Here is a 21,583-nt window from a genome sequence, read left to right on the forward strand (position 1 = left end):
GGTAAATATATCTGGAATCGCGTTCACGGACCCGTTCGTCAAACTCTTAGGGAGCTATAAATTAAGCCCCATTACTTACCATATCAGATAAGAGAAATTGCTGCAGCTACATATATTTTACATCCTGGCCCTACATAGTTCACTATTTGCATCACTTACCAAAATATTACATGTGGTCATATATGCTTGGAAAGTGGAGATGCCATAGAACGTCAAAAAAGTAAACATTGCTGGAGACACATTGCCGTTTTGGAGAAGACATCGCGTTTGCTAGCGAAGAGATTTGTTGTGGCAAATGAACTTGGGCTGGGAATTGCCAGGAACCTCACGATAAGATATATGCATCAGCATTGCGAGTCTCATGATTCTATACGTATTGCGATTCGATACTGTGATTTTATTGCGCACCATATGTCTGTTGCAGAGGGATCAGAAAGCCATGAGAACGAGTTTTGATCAGTCATGGAAATAAAAGTGCTGAAAACAAATTGGCTCCCAATGTGAAAAGATTGAGAACAAGCTATGAAGGAACAATAATGGTGTTTTGGTGCAGGTACAGCCAACTAGCGCTAAAATATTGCGATATTGTCAATACAGTATATCGTAAAGTATCACTATGTAACTCGATTTCTTTCACCCCAATCCCTCAAATTAACGGTAAATAACTGAATTGTTTGCCCCACATTTAGCTAAGATGATTAGCTAGCCAGCTAAAATGTTTTATTTAGTTAGCAGTCGCATCTACAATAGTTTACTGTCAATAACATGTCTCCAAAAATGACGTGGTGTCTCCAATTGTGTTGACATTTTACAATTGCAATGCGCATCCATGAGTATCCACTTTCTGTAGCTCAGCTGGTAGAGCATGGTGCTTGTAACGCCAAGGTAGTGGGTTCGATCCCCGGGACCACCCATGCACAAAAATGTATGCACGCATGACTGTAAGTCGCTTTGGATAAAAGCGTCTGCTAAATGGCATATTATTATTATTATTATTATTATTATCTGAAGAGAGCCCCGAAACATTGTGTGCAGACATTTTATGCAATAAATGAAGTAGGTTCAATCTAGTAGTTCTGATCTTCTGATTGGTCCTGATGAGTTGGGCGAGGTCACCTCCAGGCTACTGTCACTGTTGCATTGGCTCTGAGTCGGGTTCTCTGTCTTCAAATGTTCAGCCTAAGAGAGGGGATTTTTGTGTGTGTGTGTGTGTGTGTGTGTGTGTGTGTTTAACAGTGATGATGTGTGTGTGTGTGTGTGTTTAACAGTGATGATGTGTGTGTGTGTGTGTTTGTGTGTGTGTGTGTCCTCAGAGCAAGAACTCGTGAGTTGGAAGAACTGAGAGGCCTATGGCGTGGGTGTTGTCCTTGGCCACCTGCTGACAAGGCTGACAAGATAGGACCCTTTTGTCCATTGTTATTGGATAGGAACAGAACTTATAACCAGCTCCTGACCTAAATAGATCTTAGCACAACATTTTACTCAACATATCATATTCCATATTCACTATAACAAATATATTTACTACGACATTAGCAAGAACCGCCACATCCTCAGCCGGCTAATCCAGTGTGTGAAGTTTTGCGGAGTGTTTGAGTTAGCTTTGCGAGGCAAAGATGAAACTGAGGGCTCCACCAACCCTGGTAAGCCAACACTTTTGAGATCAGTCAATAAATGCTTCTGGTATTGACTTATATGCTGCCCCTGTCTTCATGTTGTTGCTGGACATATCTTTTTTTAAATGTGTGTAGGTCACCTAAATCATCAGAAAAATTGCCCCTCCTGAGAATTTTTTCAGGAGCCGCCACTGCCCTACACCCAAACGAGGGCACTACATTCATCCACCTCTGGCCTACTAGCCCCCCTACTTCTACGGAAGCACAGTTCCCGCTCAGCCTAGTCAAAGCTATTCACTGCTCTGGCACCCCAATGGTGGAACAAGCTCCCCCACGACGCCAGGACAGCGGAGTCACTGACCACCTTCCGGAGACACTTGAAACCCTACCTCTTTAAGGAATACCTGGAATAGTATAACAGTAATCCTTCTACACCCCCCCTCCCCCAGTGGTGGTTGTCCCACTGGCTATCCTAAGTTGAATGCACCAATTTGTAAGTCGCTCTGGATAAGAGCGTCTGCTAAATGACTTAAATGTAAATGTAGATAAGGTTTGTTTATTGAATTGAGCCTGTGTGAGTCATTGTTCTAGGTATGTTTAGTTGGTTAGTGACTTAAACTAAAGTATCCCTCTTCCTTTCCCTTCTACCTATTTATTATCTCTTCCTCCCCAAACACCTGCTCCTCTATTCATGCCAGTGGGCTACTTTCACTCCTCCGTTATGCTCTCCATCTTCCACAGCCTTTATAATGTCATGTCTAGCTCTAATTTGACACCCTTATTCACTTATACTAGCAAATCATAATCTTTCATTATCTCAAAGTTATGTAATAACCATTATCTGCGAGCAGGAGTTGTGACAGAGAGAACTTTCAATTTTGTGCAGATATGGGATATACATTTAAAAATAGATTATAAATATAGTTGATTTATTTATTGTCTTATCATGATAGAGCGGTCCCCAACGGTGTACCCTAGACACCCACCTGAGTGACTCACACACTAAGGAGAAATCCTTATCTGTTTTATAGGCCTACTGCAAGTAGCCTATATGCAGCCAAGTCAGAAAGATAAATGCGGTCAGAGACCCACTAAAGCAGCTCTGCCCCCTCAAGAGTCTGCCTGGCAGGGTTGGTCCAACAAAGCCAAAGCCCCCGGACGGGTGAGCATAATATACAAGGAATTTCTCAAAGCTGTTAATGAGAACCTTGACGACCTTGTACCTAGCCGGTGGGAATTCCGGTGGGGTGCCCCCACCCATGTAGTGGCAGTACTGGAAATACTAGCTGCAGTAACCCATGGGAAGAAGGTCACACACAGACAATCAGAGAGGGGGCAAATTATTGTGGCCCTGGTGGCACAAAATAATCAAAAGGTCTGACTGCACAGAGATGCTTGGGGAAATGGTCACAGTGTGTGTGTGCTTCAGGGTAGTGGGGTGTATCTGAGCTCCATCAGCTAGGACCCATTCTTGCTCAATTTCGCATGCCTTCTCAAACAGCTACATCAAGTCTTCTCTTGAGTTTGTCTCGGGGATGGAACAACTGTTTTACATCTGAGCTTGTGGTTGTTTGTGGTGGGAAATGAGTGTGTGTGTGTGTGTGTGTGTGTGTGTGTGTGTGTGTGTGTGTGTGTGTGTGTGTGTGTATCCCACAACTGTTGCCATGGGGTAATGATGTTAGGGACAAAACAGGATGAATCATAGTAATTGTTTGTCAAAATAATAATTGCTTGCCAAAAATGTAATGCCAGTCCTGGTTATAGGTAACAATCCTTTGATGAACTGCCAACATTATTACACATATTATTAGTTAATTGTGGAAATAAATTAAGATATGCAAGATCTTTATATATATATATTTTATAACTGTATACAATAAAATCGAGGTGAGTGTGTTGGAAATGCTTTTGGCTGTTAATCTGCTTCTGTTCTGTGGGTGGCACTATGTGCTCTTTTTAAAGGATGAGTCCCAATCTCTCAAAGGCCCTAGGGTACAGGTGGACAGGGGTGTTCTGCCAGTCACTGGGACGACAATCCAACTTGGGATGGGGGGAGGTTTTAGCGGGTGGAATAATGGAGAACAATATGAGGTTTACTCAGCAGCTGTGCGAATACCATGGTATAGCTATTTGGACACTTAATCATTATGGTACTTTTTAATGGTAAGTTTACAAACATATATTATGATAAATAGAATTCAAACTTGTATCTCATTATGGTAAATGGTGAAATAAGTATAGCCAGTTATAATTTTAATGGCTTAGCAGATAATAATAAGATCAGTATTTACTTGGCTAAAAGAGAAGGATTATAATATCTATTGTTTACAGGAAACTCATTCAACTATTTTGCTGTATATTAAGTTGAGAGAATGCCAAGAGTGTGCAAAGCTGTCATCAAGGTAAAGGGTGGCTATTTGAAGAATCTCAAATATAAAATATATTTAGATTTGTTTAACACTTTTTTGGTTACTACATGATTCCATATATGTTATTTCATAGTTTTGATGTCTTCACTATTATTCTACAATGTAAAAAAATTGTAAAATAAAGAAAAACCCTTGAATGAGTAGGTGTGTCCAAACCTTTGACTGGTAGTGTATATTGTGGATACAACCATTCCAGCTCTGCAGATTTTGCTGCGAAGAGACAGAAACATTAGAATAATTTGTTTTGGTACTCTCCATATGTAGCTTGTTTTTGGTAGCAGGTTCAGGAATGACTGAAGAATTGCAACATTTACAGTGCCTTGCAAAAGTATTCATCCCCCTTGGCGTTTTTCCTATTTTGTTGCATTACAATCTGCAATTTAAATGGATTTTTATTTGGATTTCATGTAATGGACATACACAAAATAGTCCAAATTGGTGAAGTGAAATGAAAAAAATACTTTTTTTCAGAAAATTCTAAAAAATAAATAACGGAAAAGTGGTGCATGCATATGTATTCACCCCCTTTGCTATGAAGCCACTAAATAAGATATGGTGCAACCAATTACCTTCAGAAGTCACATAATTAGTTAAATAAAGTCCACCTGTGTGCAATCTAAATGTCAACTTAGTATATATACATCTGTTCTGAAAGGCCCCAGAGTCTGCAACACCACTAAGCAAGGGGCACCAACAAGCAAGCGGCACCATGAAGACCAAGGAGCTCCCCAAACAGGTCAGGGACAAAGTTGTAGAGAAGTAAAGATCAGGGTTGGGTTATAAAAAAATATGCGAAACTTTGAACATCCCACAGAGCTGGGCTTTACGGAAGAGTGGCCAGAAAAAAGGCATTGCTTAAAGAAAAAAATAAGCAAACACGTTTGGTGTTCGCCAAAAGGCATGTGGGAGACTCCCCAAACATATTTTACATTTAAGTCATTTAGCAGACGCTCTTATCCAGAGTGACTTACAAATTGGTGCATTCAACTTAGGATAGCCAGTGGGACAACTACCCTTTTTTTATGGGGGGGGTGGGGGAGGGGGGGTGTAGAAGGATTACTGTTACAGTGGGGGAAAAAAATATTTAGTCAGCCACCAATTGTGCAAGTTCTCCCACTTAAAAAGACGAGAGAGGCCTGTAATTTTCATCATAGGTACACGTCAACTATGACAGACAAAATGAGAATTTTTTTTCCAGAAAATCACATTTTTAAAAATGAATTTAGTTGCAAATTATGGTGGAAAATAAGTATTTGGTCAATAACAAAAGTTTCTCAATACTTTGTTATATACCCTTTGTTGGCAATGACACAGGTCAAAAGTTTTCTGTAAGTCTTCACAAGGTTTTCACACACTGTTGCTGGTATTTTGGCCCATTCCTCCATGCAGATCTCCTCTAGAGCAGTGATGTTTTGGGGCTGTCGCTGGGCAACACAGACTTTCAACTCCTTCCAAAGATTTTCTATGGGGTTGAGATCTGGAGACTGGCTAGGCCACTCCAGGACCTTGAAATGCTTCTTACAAAGCCACTCCTTCGTTGCCCGGACGGTGTGTTTGGGATCATTGTCATGCTGAAAGACCCAGCCATGTTTCATCTTCAATGCCCTTGCTGATGGAAGGAGGTTTTCACTCAAAATCTCACGATACATGGCCCCATTCATTCTTTCCTTTACACGGATCAGTCGTCCTGGTCCCTTTGCAGAAAAACAGCCCCAAAGCATGATGTTTCCACCCCCATGCTTCACAGTAGGTATGGTGTTCTTTGGATGCAACTCAGCATTCTTTGTCCTCCAAACACGACGAGTTGAGTTTTTACCTAAAAGTTCTATTTTGGTTTCATCTGACCATATGACATTCTCCCAATTCTCTTCTGGATCATCCAAATGCACTCTAGCAAACTTCAGACAGGCCTGGACATGTACTGGCTTAAGCAGGGGGACACGTCTGGCACTGCAGGATTTGAGTCCCTGGCGGCGTAGTGTGTTACTGATGGTAGGCTTTGTTACTTTGGTCCCAGCTCTCTGCAGGTCATTCACTAGGTCCCCCCGTGTGGTTCTGGGATTTTTGCTCACCGTTCTTGTGATCATTTTGACCCCACGGGGTGAGATCTTGCGTGGAGCCCCAGATCGAGGGAGATTATCAGTGGTCTTGTATGTCTTCCATTTCCTAATAATTGCTCCCACAGTTGATTTCTTCAAACCAAGCTGCTTACCTATTGCAGATTCAGTCTTCCTAGCCTGGTGCAGGTCTACAATTTTGTTTCTGGTGTCCTTTGACAGCTCTTTGGTCTTGGCCATAGTGGAGTTTGGAGTGTGACTGTTTGAGGTTGTGGACAGGTGTCTTTTATACTGATAACAAGTTCAAACAGGTGCCATTAATACAGGTAACGAGTGGAGGACAGAGGAGCCTCTTAAAGAAGAAGTTACAGGTCTGTGAGAGCCAGAAATATTGCTTGTTTGTAGGTGACCAAATACTTATTTTCCACCATAATTTGCAAATAAATTCATAAAAAATCCTACAATGTGATTTTCTGGAATTTGTTTCTCATTTTGTCTGTCATAGTTGACGTGTTCCTATGATGAAAATTACAGGCCTCTCTCATCTTTTTAAGAGGGAGAACTTGCACAATTGGTGGCTGACTAAATACTTTTTTTCCCCACTGTATAAGGAAGAAGGTACTCTAGTCAGATGAGATGGCTTTTTGGCCATCAAGGAAAACGCTATGTCTGGCGCAAACCCAACACCTCTCATCACCCCGAGAACAATGTTTTTCATTGGCAGGACTGGGAAACTGGTCAGAATTGAAGGAATGATGGATGGCGCTAAATACAGGGAAATTCTTGAGGGAAACTTGTTTCAGTCTTCCAGAGATTTCAGACTGGGACGGAGGTTCACCTTACAGCAGGACAATGACCCTAAGCATACTGCTAAAGCAACACTCAAGTGGTTCAAGGGGAAACATTTAAATGTCTTGGAATGGCCTAGTCAAAGCCTAGACCTCAATCCAATTGAGAATCTGTGGTATGACTTAAAGATTGCTGTACACCAGCGGAACCCATCCAACTTGAAGGAGCTGGAGCAGTTTTGCCTTGAAGAATGGGCAAAAATCCCAGTGGCTAGATGTGCCAAGCTTACAGAGACATACCCCAAGAGACTTGCAGCTGTAATTGCTGCAAAAGGTGGCTCTACAAAGTATATGCATGCTCAAGTTTTCAGTTTTTTTGTCTTATTTCTTGTTTATTTCACAAAAAAATATATTTCGCATATTCAAAGTGGTAGGCATGTTGTGTAAATCAAATGAAACAAACCCCCAAAAAATCCATTTTAATTCCAGGTTGTAAGGCAACAAAATAGGAAAAATGCCAAGGGGGGTGAATACTTTCGCAAGCCACTGTACCTGGAGCTAACTCTGCAAATAGCACTGCTGGGTGATTGAATAAGTCATAGTCAATCGATCAATAATATAATAATACTCTTAGCAAAAATGTTTATCTTTAATTTACAATATGTAGAATCTAAGAGAATAGAAAGCTTCAGAACTTTTGTGAAACATCACAGCACAGTTGAAAAATATATGGCAAATAGAAATCAAAACTGGATGGTGTTCAAAGATAGATGGGAGGGGTTGAGTGGAGCTGAAGGATGGGACTAAAAACAAACAAAAGATAACTATCGTAACATATACTGTGTCCGTAAAATGTATATAGTGCATTCGGAAAGTATTCAGACCCCTTGACTTTTTCCACATTTTCTTACGTCATAACCTTATTCTAAAATTGATTAAATTGTTGTTGTTTTTCATCATCAATCTACACAAAGCAAAAACAGGTTTTTAGAAATGTGTGCAAATTTATAAAAAATAAAAAACAGAAATACTACATTTACATCGGGTTCTTGGTCACCTCCCTGACCAAGGCCCTTCTCTCCCGATTCCTCAGTTTGGCCGGGCGGCCAGCTCAAGGAAGTGTCTTGGTGGTTCCAAACTTCTTCCATTTAAGAATGATGGAGGCCACTGTGTTCTTGGGGACCTTCAATGCTGCAGACATTTTTCTGTACCTCAACACAATCCTGTCTTGGAGCTCTACAGACAATTCCTTCGACCTCATGGCTTGGTTTTTGCTCTGACATGCACTGTCAACTGTGGGACCTTATATAGACAGGTGTGTGCCTTTCCAAATCATGTCTAATTAATTGAATTTACCACAGGTGGACTCCAATCAAGTTGTAGAAACATCTCAAGGATGATCAATGAAAACAGGATGCACCTGAGCTCTATTTCGAGTCTCATAGCAAAGGGTCTGAATACTTATGTAAATAAGGTATTTCTGTTTTTGATTTTTAATAAACTTGCTAAAAATTCTAAAAAAAACCTGTTTTCGCTTTGTCATTATGGGGTATTGTGTGTAGATTGATGAGGACTTTTATTTATTTAATCAATTTTAGAATAAGGCTGTAACGTAACAAAATGTAGAAAAAGTCAAGGGGTCTGAATACTTTCCAAATGCACTGTATAAGCTGGAAGTAGAAGCCTAAGAGTTGTTGTTCATTAGTTTACTCCAATTAGGGGAGGGATGGTAGGGTTAGGGGAACATAATAAAGGAAAATATATTCAAAAAATATATGTATATTTTATATATGTATTTACCAAAACATACATGGGGGATTGGAAATGATGCAGACAATTACATTGATGGAAGCCACAATCTATCTGCAATATTAAAGCTGATCTACCCCCTAAATTGTTTAAACTAAATAAACAAATATTCATTGTCATACGCTGTAGCTAGTCTACAGTGGGTATTTTTGTGCTGTCCTGTTTGGAACCATGATGATGTTGTTGACATAGTGATCATTGTCATCCAGAGTGTACATCCGTTCTGACTGTATACCTCCTGCTCTATACAGTCTTCCTTTTCTTCTCTCCCTCTTTCCCTCTCCCTCGCTCTCCGTGCTGTCAGGTTGAACGACGTTCCTGCATCCCTCCCACTCTCTTCTTTCTCATCTAGGGCTGTCAGTTGTAGGCCAATCTCATCCTTCATTCATTTCTTCCCTCTCTGAATCTGAATCAGATGTTGCTTTATTTTGGCTTTCCTTCTGCTCCTCTTGGCGCTGGGCTAGGGCGGTGGAGGTTTTTTATTTAGTCTGTGTTATCTGGTTCTGGCTGCTTGTATATTTGATCTGTTTGCATAGATGAAATCTCCTTTCCTCTGCTCGGAGCGCCAGGCTTTCTGTTGTGTTCTTCTCTCTCCTTTAAACATGTTTCACACCTCACAGGCGTTGTGTTCTTCCGTTGTGGCTGTAAGCTGCTCTAATCAGCGCTGCTCTCTGGGAGATGACTCAGTGCATTTTCAGTGCTTGGTTAAAACCTGCATGCATGCCTGTCTTAACTCTGGCCTTTCTCAACTCCTGCAGGATGTTGTTGGGATCTGGATGCTGAAGTTTGTGTGTGTGTGTGTGTGTGTGTGTGTGTGTGTGTGTGTGTGTGTGTGCGTGTGTGCGTGTGTGCGTGTGTGCGTGTGTGCGTGTGTGCGCGTGCCCGCACGTGTGTGTGTTGTCTGCATCTACACATATTAATGCACAGTATTTGCATACCTTTTTATATTTGTTTGAAATGCATCTACACATTTTTGTGTATTTGCATGTGTGTGTGTGTTGGCATCGACAGAGACAGACAGAAAGAGAGGAAGAGAAGGGAGGTAAAGGGCTATAGAGACAGACAGTGACCAGTAGGCCTGCCAGTGTGATCGTAGTCGACAGGCCTGGCGGAACAGTGTCACAGACACTCTGAGATGCCAGGCAGGCGTGGGTGTGTGTGAGAGAGCGAGAGAGAAAGCAGTGTATTGGACATGGTGTGTCACTCTGTCTCTATGAGCCGGACCATCAAGGACTACCATCTGACCATGGTACTGTGACTGCAGCAGCCCAGAGCGACCATCACAGCAGACAACCACTCTGACCATGGCTCATGCTCATCATTAGCACATCACGCTGTCGCTTTACCTGGCTCTGATGACGGTCAAATGGGAGTATCCTCTGATTGGTAGTTACATGCCATGTGTCACTGATGTAGTCTCTTTCCACAACTGCTGTGTCTGGGGTTGGCTAAACTAGGGGAAATGTAGCAAAGGACTGTCAGTAGAACCGATGTGGATGTGGTGGAGGAGTCAGGCGCAGGACACAGAGGCTTCGTCCAACAGACTTTACTAGTCAAAAGTGCTAAATTACAATACACGGCCTCGAAAACAAACAGAGGCGAGTGAATACGTAAACCATGCGTAAACACTAAACAAACAAACAGAGCGTCAAAACGCAGCTCCGAAAATACAGGCAGACAACAACACACAATCTAACCAATACCAAACAGGGAACTTATAGGACACGTAATCAGAACACAAACAGACACAGGTGTACAAGACAGACCAAAGCAATCACACCACGAAACATTCAACGGTGGCAGCTAGTACTCCGGGGACGGCGAACGCCGAAGCCTGCCCGAACCAGGAGGAGGAGCAGTCTCGGCCGAAACCGTGACAGTACCCCCCCCTTGACGCGCGGCCCCAGCCGTGCGCCGACCCCGGCCTCGGGGACGGCCAGGAGGACGCGGACCCGGGCGCGTGGGATGCCCACGGTGGAACTCAGTCAGGAGGGATGGATCTAGGATGTCCCTCCTAGGCACCCAGCACCGTTCCTCCGGACCGTACCCCCCCCACTCCACGAGATACTGGAGACCACTCATCCGGCGCCTCGAGTCCAAGATGGTCCGGACCTTGTATGCCGGGGCCCCCTCGATGTCCAAAGGGGGCGGAGGGGTCTCTCCTATCTCATCTTCTTGGAGTGGGCCAGCTACCACCGGCCTGAGAAGAGACACATGGAACGAGGGGTTAATATTCTTGTACTCAATAGGCAGTTGTAACCTGTAACACACCTCGTTCAATCTTCTCAGGACTTTAAAGGGCCTCACAAACCGCTGACCCAGCTTCCGGCAGGGCAGGCGGAGGGGCAGGTTTCGAGTCGAGAGCCAGACTCGATCTCCCGGTGCGTACACCGGTCCCTCACTGCGGTGGCGATCGGCGCTCGCCTTTTGTTGACGGATGGCCCGCTGCAGATGGACATGGGCAGCGTCCCACGTCTCCTCCGAGCGCCGAATCCACTCGTCCACCGCAGGGGCCTTGATCTGGCTCTCGTGCCACGGTGCCAGGACCGGCTGATACCCTAAAACACACTGGAAAGGTGTTAAGTTGGTGGAGGAGTGGCGGAGAGAGTTCTGGGCCATCTCTGCCCAGGGGATATACCTAGACCACTCCTCCGGCCGGTCCCGGCAATAGGACCTCAGAAACCTACCCACATCCTGGTTGACTCGTTCAACCTGCCCATTGCTCTCTGGGTGGTACCCCGAGGTAAGGCTCACCGAGACCCCCAAGCGTTCCATGAACGCCCCCCAGACTCTGGAGGTGAGCTGGGGACCTCGGTCAGACACAATATCCTCGGGGACCCCATAGTGCCGGAACACGTGGGTAAATAGGGCCTCGGCGGTCTGTAGGGCAGTAGGGAGACCCGGCATTGGGAGGAGACGACAGGCCTTGGAGAACCGATCCACAACGACCAAAATGGTGGTATTCCCCTGGGAAGCGGGTAGGTCGGTTACAAAATCCACCGAGAGGTGGGACCATGGTCGTTGTGGAACGGGCAGGGGATGTAACTTACCCCTGGGCAAATATCTAGGCGCCTTACACTGGGCACACACCGAGCAGGAGGAGACATAAACCCTCACATCCTTAGCTAACGTTGGCCACCAGTATTTCACGCTAAGGCAGTGCACTGTCCGGCCAATACCTGGATGTCCAGAGGAGGGTGATGTATGAGCCCAATAAATAAGACGATCACGAACCTCGAGCGGAACGTACGTCCGCCCCACAGGACACTCGGGGGGAGTAGGGTCGGTACGCAGTGCCCGCTCGATTTCCGCATCGACCTCCCATACCACCGGAGCCACCAGACAAGACTCTGGCAGTATGGAAGTAGGCTCAATGGCCCTCTCCTCTGTGTCATACCGCCGGGACAGGGCGTCTGCCTTACCGTTCTGGGACCCTGGGATGTATGTGATCTTAAAAACAAACCGGGTCAGGAACATGTTCCACCTAGCCTGACGAGGGTTCAGTCTCCTAGCTGCCCGGATGTACTCCAGGTTACGGTGATCAGTCAGAATGAGGAAAGGATGTTGAGCCCCCTCAAGCCAATGCCTCCACACCTTTAGGGCCTGGACTACAGCTAACAACTCCCTGTCCCCAACGTCATAATTGCGCTCCGCCGAGCTGAGCTTCTTGGAGTAGAACGCACAGGGGCGGAGCTTAGGTGGCGTGCCGGACCGTTGTGACAGGACTGCCCCAATACCGGTCTCGGACGCGTCTACCTCTACTTGGAATGGTAAAGAGGGATCCGGATGCGCCAGCACCGGGGCCGAGGTGAACAGGTTCTTCAGTTTGACAAATGCCCTGTCCGCCTCAGCTGACCACTGCAAACGAACCGGACCCCCCTTTAGCAGGGACGTAATGGGAGCTGCAACCTGTCCAAAGCCCCGGATAAACCTCCGGTAGTAATTAGCAAAACCCAAGAACTGCTGCACCTCTTTTACAGTGGTTGGAGTTTGCCAATTACGCACGGCCGACACACGGTCTACCTCTATCTCCACACCAGACGCGGACAACCGATAACCCAAAAAGGAGACGGACTCCTGGAAGAACAGGCATTTCTCTGCCTTGACATACAAGTCATGCTCCAACAGTCTTCTCAACACTCGGCGCACCAGGGCTACATGCTCGGCTCGTGTAGAAGAGTACACTAGGATGTCGTCGATGTACACTACCACACCCTGCCCATGCATGTCCCAGAAAATCTCGTCAACAAAGGATTGGAAGACTGAAGGAGCATTCATTAACCCGTATGGCATGACGAGATACTCGTAATGACCCGAGGTGGTACTAAATGCTGTTTTCCATTCATCCCCCTCCCTAATGCGCACCAGATTGTACGCGCTCCTGAGATCCAACTTTGTGAAGAACTGCGCTCCGCGTAATGACTCCGTCATAGTCGCAATCAGTGGAAGAGGGTAACTGTACTTAACCGTGATCTGATTGAGACTACGGTAATCAATACACGGGCGCAAACCCCCGTCCTTCTTCTTCACAAAGAAGAAACTCGAGGAAACCGGGGAAGTGGAGGACCGAATGTATCCCTGTGCCAAGGACTCGGCTATGTAAGTCTCCATAGCCGCAGTCTCCTCTTGAGACAGGGGATACACACGGCTCCGCGGAAGTGCCGCTCCTGTTTGGAGATTTATCGCACAGTCCCCCTCTCTATGAGGTGGTAGCCGTGTTGCCCTCGTTTTGCTGAACACAAGTGCTAAGTCCTCATATTCAGGGGGAATGCGCATTGCGGGCACTTGGTTCGGACTCTCTACCGAGGTCGCCCCTAAGGAAACACCTAGACATTTCCCTACACACTGGGCAGACCACTCCATAAGAGCCCTCTGTTGCCACGCAATGGTAGGATCATGGGCGCTTAACCAGGGAAGCCCCAGCACCACGGGGTACGCAGGAGAGTCAATCAGATAAAACTGAATGATCTCCTCATGACCCCCCTGCGTCGTCATCTTAAGTGGTGCTGTGACTTCTCTGATCAGCCCCGACCCCAACGGCCGGCTGTCTAGGGCGTGGACAGAAAAGGGGGCTTCTACCGGCCGAAGGGGAATTCCTAACCTATGACAAAATGCACGATCAATAAAATTCCCAGCTGCGCCTGAATCTACTAGCGCCTTATGCTGGGAATGAGGTGCCACCTGTGGAAATCTCACAGGAATACTCATGTGACCAACAGAGAGCTCTGGGTAAGTGGGGCGCCTACTCACCTGAAATGACTCCCCAGTGCGTGACCTGTTGTCCCCTCTCCCAGGAGACCCTCCCCAGCACCTGGCCGCGGTGTGTCCTCCACGGCCACAGTTGGTGCAGGGGATGGCCCCCCTCGGGTTCTCTCTCCTCCTCTCTCTAGCGCCAGCACCACCGAGCTCCATGGGAATCGGCTCGGAGGTGCTGGAGGGTGAAATGGACGACCCCCACTCGGGACGTCCGCGGGTAGCCAGCAGGGTGTCGAGACGGATGGAGATGTCCACCAACTGGTCGAAGGATAGGTTGGTGTCCCTGCAGGCCAGCTCACGACGAACGTCCTCTCGTAGGCTACACCGGTAATGGTCGATGAGGGCCCTCTCATTCCACCCCGCATCCGCCGCTAGAGTCCGGAACTCCAGGGCGAACTCCTGTGCGCTCCTCTTCCCCTGTCGGAGGTGGAACAGACGCTCCCCCGCCGCCTTTCCCTCAGGTGGGTGATCGAAGACAGCCCTGAAGCGGCGGGAGAACTCCGCGTAGGTGATGGTAGCGGCGTCTATTCCCCTCCATTCGGCGTTGGCCCACTCCAACGCCTTGCCGGATAGACAGGAGATGAGGGCGGAGACGCTCTCGTATCCCGAGGGCGCTGGGTGTAGGGTAGCCAGGTAAAGTTCCACCTGCAGGAGGAACCCCTGACACCCGGCTGCAGAACCGTCATATGCCCTCGGGAGCGAGAGCCGAATGCCCCTGGGTTCCGGTGCTGAGAGAGGAGGACTGGCCGTTGGTGATGGGATGGTGTAAGAAGACGTGGGCACCTCCCCAGTAACCAACCGGCGCAGAGTGTTGGACACCTCGTCCATGGCGGACCCAAGTTGCCGGATCATGGTGTCCTGATAGCTGATCCGTTCCTCCAGCGACTTGGGTGTCGCAGCTGCTCCTGCTGACTCCATGGTTGGTGTGTTGTTCTGTCAGTAGAACCGATGTGGATGTGGTGGAGGAGTCAGGCGCAGGACACAGAGGCTTCGTCCAACAGACTTTACTAGTCAAAAGTGCTAAATTACAATACACGGCCTCGAAAACAAACAGAGGCGAGTGAATACGTAAACCATGCGTAAACACTAAACAAACAAACAGAGCGTCAAAACGCAGCTCCGAAAATACAGGCAGACAACAACACACAATCTAACCAATACCAAACAGGGAACTTATAGGACACGTAATCAGAACACAAACAGACACAGGTGTACAAGACAGACCAAAGCAATCACACCACGAAACATTCAACGGTGGCAGCTAGTACTCCGGGGACGGCGAACGCCGAAGCCTGCCCGAACCAGGAGGAGGAGCAGTCTCGGCCGAAACCGTGACAAGGACAGAAATAAACTGTTTGGAAATGTCTGTATTGACAGAACTAAATATGGATTATTTTGTGGCAACCATTAATCTAACCCCGCTCTCTGTGTGTCTGAGTCCCAGCAGATTTTAACTGCTGTCCCTGTGTGTGTGTGTGTGTGTGTGTGGGTGTGTGTGTGTGTCCCAGTGTCCCAGTGTCCCTGGGTCTATTCCTGCGTCTGTCTGGATTCCCCCCCTCCTCTTTGTTAACCAACCAGATAATCTGTTCAGTTCTCAGCATCAACTATGTGATTTGTTTCTATGTGATTGGGTTCTATGATAATCTAATGGTGGGTGGCAGGTAGCCATTAACCGAAAGTTAATGTAATGGTGGGCCAGTAACTGAAAGGTCGCTGGTTTGAATCCTCGAGCCGACTAGGTGAAAAGTCTGCCGATGTGCCCTTGAGCAAGGCACTTAACCCTAATTGCTCCTGTAAGTTACTCTGGATGAGAGTGTCTGCTAAATGACTAAAATGAAATGTAAATATAAATCTTCCTCCCTGTGTGTCTGTGTGTGTCACAACAGACAGATTGTAACCCTCCTCCCTGTGTGTCTGTGTGTGTCCCAGCAGATGTGCTGGAGGGGAAGAGTGCCATCCTCCTGGGGATGAGCCAGTGGAACTCCAACGACCTGGTGGAGCAGATCGAGACACTGGGACACATGGACCAATCACAAGGTATGTTACACACAGGGTACACCGGGGGCATGTGAGGGCTCTAATGCCCCCTGAACATCTGTTCAACTCTCTCCATCTCCTATTGTAGTACTGCGGAGCTGCTCGCTCTCGAAGACATACGTGCACGCTCAAACATAAAAAAAACGCACGCTCACTCGCACACATTCACACTGTTTTGTGCAGTTGAACAAAGAATTTCACACAACAAATCACAAATGAGGCCTTTGAAACATCAAAATTCAAACAAATTCAAACATCCATTTATGTGTTTGTACATTAGGTTAGTTGAACAGAAATCAGACAGGGCTTGATGCTCTGCTGCATGTATTGATTTGTAAAGTTAGAATTTCCCTCCTTCTTATCGGTCAATACAATCTCCCACAAACGTTAGTTTGTTGTTATGGTTTATATATATATTTTTTGTATTTATTTTTTATTTTAATCTCAGTGCTCTGATTTGCAAACGCCAAGGATTTATTTGGTTTTAAGTAACTCCCTCTCTCTTGGTTATTTTTTGGTCTTTGAAGATTGACATGCCCTTTTCCAGAGGCAGATCCATGCATGCCTAGTTGAAGCAGCTACTGTAATCCAATTACCTTCTCTGAAAATTCCCTCTCAATCACTCTGCTTCCCATTATTCAGACTGACAATGTTTGTCAACTCACATCAACTGTATCAAAGCTGTATTTAATCTTAAATCACATTCATGAAATATTGGTTAGTGTTGAATGGAATGGAGTGTTTTTCAAATGTTTTTCAAATTGATCTTATACAGACAAGTGATTTCCCTAATTAGCTACTTCAGTGTACTGCAGACACACGCAAATGACTCTCTGTAATGTAGATTCATGTTTTATATAGTCTCAGCACAGGTAGAACATCAGAACATTTTGACTGAACCGGGGGAGGGGGGGTTTCTCAGTTTAGAGACTGTGCAACAACAACACTGAGCCACCAAGTTACTCAGCCCTGTCTCTAGTCTGAGGCTGCATCCCATATGGCACCCTATTCCCTATGTAGTGCACTACTTTTGACCAGAGCCCTATTGCTTTTTGGGAAACAGCTCAAGTGTTTACCCCAACAGCCAATGCAAACCCAACTGAACTTTTCTATTGGACAAGACAATGGGGAATTAAGAACAGGGGGTCTTAAACAGGCCTGACAGAGTGATGAAAAAGCAATCACTGGGCCATGCATCATGCCTGCTAGCGTCTCCCTCTCTTTCTCCCATGCCACCCTATAGAAATCACCTCATTTCTGGCTGGCCCCAGTCCCTGTGCCCACTTTGCAGGCGGGAAGGGGGGGGGACTTCACATGCCAAAATATACACATCAAACATCTCCAAAACATTTGTAAGATGAAGAAGGGATGAGGGTTATCAACGTTATCAACTATTTGGGGATTGTTTTTTCCTGCTAAATACAGACATTGTTATACTTTCTGAGAGTTTTTCGAGACATACAACCATCACTAACACTAATTACACCACATTAACTAAACATGATAAATCAAAGGATGTGAATCTTGTCAGCTGAAGTTAGTGAGTGAGCTTTGAAGTCTGAGGAATGATCTCTTCATTCGTTTTCTCTTCTCTACGGCTTCACTGAGAAACCGTTCATTGCCAGCTCAAGGTTTACTGATTGAGCTCTCTGACTGTATTGTACTCAGATACTATTTATTGGCTGGCTATAACATCATAAAATGCAATACCATGCAGGAGAACATATCTTTCCTTTTTTGTGATCTACAGCAGTGTGGTACAGTAGCTTATCAGGTAAGGATCATGCATGAGGTCTTACAGATTGAATTAGATGGTTTTAATTGCTGGGTTTCTGGGGTCTGAGAGATGGTGAGGGAATGCCCACCTGTGGAGATAAAATACCTTCATATAAAGATGTTTAATCAAAGACTGTTACATAAAGTGGGTGTGAAATGTCACTGGCTCTGCTGGTGGCACTGTACTGTAGTGATATGTACAGCACCAGAGTGTACTCATGGTTAGGTCATCACATAAGATCATTCTAGAATGGAACCCATCTCAGCTTTTCCATTATAAAAGCGGTTTGAAAGGTCACTGTACATTCTGTAGTACTGTAGTGTGGCTTTAAAAGCCTGCAGGTAATCTAGAGTACTCAGCATCCAATTTCCCTCCTCAACCATTTGACAAACAACATGCCTTTGTCCATATACTGGACGGTGGGTTGCATCCCAAAGTGGCACCCTATTCCCTATAAAGCCCATGGCTCTGGTCAAAAGTAGTGCACTCTATAGGGAATAGGGTGCCATTTGGGTTGCCGCCGTGACTTTGATAGGAAAGCAACAGGTGCTGTCATAGCCATCAATGGCTGTACAGTAATGGCTGAAACCACTCCATGTAATTATCCCTGTGATATTGTGTTACACACTCAGCCCCCTCAGTGAATTTGATGGCTGGTCCCTCACGACTTATAATTTACGCTAATTTAATTGTTTTTGAGGCTAATTGTATGTTAGTTGGGTAGAACTGTGCATGTGTGTTGTTTGCGTGGCAGGGACTCCAGACAGTCACGGATTACAAAGGGAAAGCCAGCCACGTCGCGGACACCGACATCTTGCTCCCTAGCCGCGTCCTCAGAGCATGCGCAGACCAGCTGGCTGGAGTGTTTACGGACATTTTCAATCTCTCCCTATCCCAGTCTGCTGTCCCCACTTGCTTCAAGATGTCCACCATTGTTCCTGTACCCAAGAAAGCGAAGGTAACTGAACTAAATGACTATCGTCCTGTAGCACTCACTTCTGTCATCATGAAGTGCTTTGAGAGGCTAGTTAAGGATCATATCACCTCCACCTTACACGACACCTTAGACCCACTGCAATTTGCATACCGCCCCAATAGATCCACGGATGATGCCATCGCACTGCACACTGCCCTATCCCATCTGGACAAGAGGAATACCTATGTAAGAATGCTGTTCATTGACTACAGCTCAGACTTCAACACCATAGTACCTTCCAAGCTCATCATTAAGCTTGGGGCCCTGGATCTGAACCCCACCCTGTGCAATTGGGTCCTGGACTTCCTGACGGGCTGCCCCCAGGTGGTGTAGGTAGGCAACAACACCTCCACTACGCTGATTCTCAACACGGGGGCCTCACAAGGGTGCGTGCCCTGCCCCCTCCTGTACTCCCTGTTCACCCATGACTGCGTGGCCACGCAAGCCTCCAACTCAATCATCAAGTTTGCAGACAACACAACAGTGGTAGGCCTGATTACCAACAATGACGAGACAGCCTACAGGGAGGAGGTGAGGGCCCTGGTGGAGTGGTGCCAGGAAAATAACCTCTCCCTCAACGTCAACCAAACGAAGGAGCTGATCGTAGACTTCAGGAGACAGCAGAGGAAGCACACCCCATCCACATCGACGGGCTTCAGTGGAAAAGGTGAAAAGCGTCAAGTTCTTCGGCGTACACATCACTGACAATCTGAAATGGTCCACCCACACAGACAGTGTGGTAAAGAAGGCGCAACAGCGCCTCTTCAACCTCAAGAGGCTAAAGAAATTCGGCTTGGCCCCTAACACCCTCACAAACTTTTGCAGAAGCACCATTGAGAGCATCCTGTCGAGCATCCGCAGTGCTCTCCAGAGGGTGGTGCGGTCTGCCCAACTCCTCAACGTGGGCACACTGCCTGCCCTCCAGGACATCTACACCACCCGTTGTCACAGGAAGGCCAAGAAGATTTGACCCTTGGCATAGGGTTTTATTTGGGATGCAGACTCTGAAAATCATTCAAACCGCATAAGCCCTCCTGTAGCTCAGTTGGTAGAGCATGACGCTTGCAACGCCAGGGTTGTGGGTTCGATTCCCACGGGGGGCCAGTATGAAAAATTTATGCACTCACTAACTATAAGAGCGTCTGCTAAATTACTAAAATGTAATGTAAATGTAAGATCATCAAGGACCTCAGCCACCCGAGCCACGGCCTGTTCACCCCGCTATCATCCAGAAGGCGAGGTCAGTACATGTGCGTCAAAGCTGGGACCGAGAGACTGAAAAACAGCTTCTATCTCAAGGCCATCTGACTGTTAAATAACAATCATTAGCCGACCTCCATCCAGAACTGAACTTAGTCACTAGCCGGCTACCACACGGTTACTCAACCCTGCACCTTAGAGGCTGCTGCCCTATGTACATAGACATGGAACACTGGTCACTTTAATAATGTTTACATACTCTTTTACCCATTTCATATGTATATACTGTATTCAAGTCAAGTCCATCCTATTCAACTATTGCTGTTCATATACGTATTATATCCACATACTGTCCATAATGTCTATACATCCCATCACATACTGTAATGCTGTATATATATATATATATATTTATACTCCAGACTCCGACATTGCTCGTCCTAATATTTTCTTTTAGATTTGTGTGTATTGTTGTATATTGTTAGATATTACTGCACTATTCGAGCTAGGAACACAAGCATTTCGCTACACCTGCAATAACATCTGCTAAATATGAGTATGCGACCAATTGATTTGATTTGATTTGAGTGTTGAGAATGCCAGTATAACACTCATGACTGACAGCTGGAGCAGCCCCAGTCAGTTGGGAATCCCAGTTCTGTCATGGCGGCATTCATCTCCATGATTTAATGGATAGTCTCTGGAAACTGTCAGCCAGACAGCTAGGCCCATGGCTGAGAGACCAACACCATGCAGCTCTACGGCTGCTCCTCTCTGCTCTTTTACTTAATCACTTGATTACTGTTTTATTGGTGTCAATGGCTGATCATTCTGGTTACCAATGCAGGGATGAGGAGCTGAGCTGAACAGGGATAGCTAAGTGCTTAAGTGCATTCACCAGACCAGATTGGAGTATGGTGTTGGAGAAAACAGTGGTTACCCTGGGCTAGTAATGTGCAACAGTTAAGATCTGTCACAGCCTCCATTCCCGTAAAGAACAGGAAGGCCCGCACACTGTTTACGCTCCCAATTCACCGCTTTATTGACAACGTTTCAATCCCAAACGGATCTTCGTCAGGTCAAACCGATACATCCCAAAATATACACATTTCACCTTGTCACGCTTGTTGAAGGACGGGTCAGACCAAGGCGCAGCGTGAAATGCATACATGTTTATTTAAAGAATAAACACACGAACAAAACAACGTAACGTGAAGTCCTCAGGCTAAACACAATACAAACCTCTACACGGAACAAGATCCCACAACTAATGATAGCAAACAGGCTACTTAAGTATGATCCCCAATCAGAGACAACGAGCGACAGCTGTCTCTGATTGGGAATCACACCCGGCCAAACATAGAAATACAACACCTAGAAAGAGAACATAGAAAATACAACATAGAACTCCACACCCTGACTCAACATACTAGAGTCCCATAAGTCAGGGCGTGACACACCTCACATGACCATTACACACATGACGCATGGTGGGTGTGAAAACAATTCAATTCAATTCACTTTTACGTATAGTCAATCATAATTAATCACAGAGGTACATAGTTAAAACCTAGGAAACAGTAACAAAGCTTACGCTGGAAACTGTTGGAATACCCACCCATAAAACCATTACGCGCA

At 46.0% G+C, this 21,583-nt stretch overlaps 1 protein-coding gene across 1 annotated transcript in view; it reads left to right on the top strand.

The window, feature by feature from the left end:
- Positions 1-21,583, top strand: part of LOC311102158 (membrane-associated phosphatidylinositol transfer protein 3-like) — a 164,463-nt gene that overhangs the window by 58,913 nt on the left and 83,967 nt on the right. The window contains exon 3 of the mRNA XM_084143397.1: positions 15,885-15,992. Coding sequence (XP_083999523.1) covers positions 15,885-15,992 — 108 coding nt within the window. The remainder of the gene's footprint in view (positions 1-15,884; positions 15,993-21,583) is intronic.

The sequence above is a fragment of the Coregonus lavaretus genome, assembly GCF_964263955.1.
Source record: "Coregonus lavaretus genome assembly, chromosome: 26".
Lineage (NCBI taxonomy): Eukaryota > Metazoa > Chordata > Actinopteri > Salmoniformes > Salmonidae > Coregonus > Coregonus lavaretus.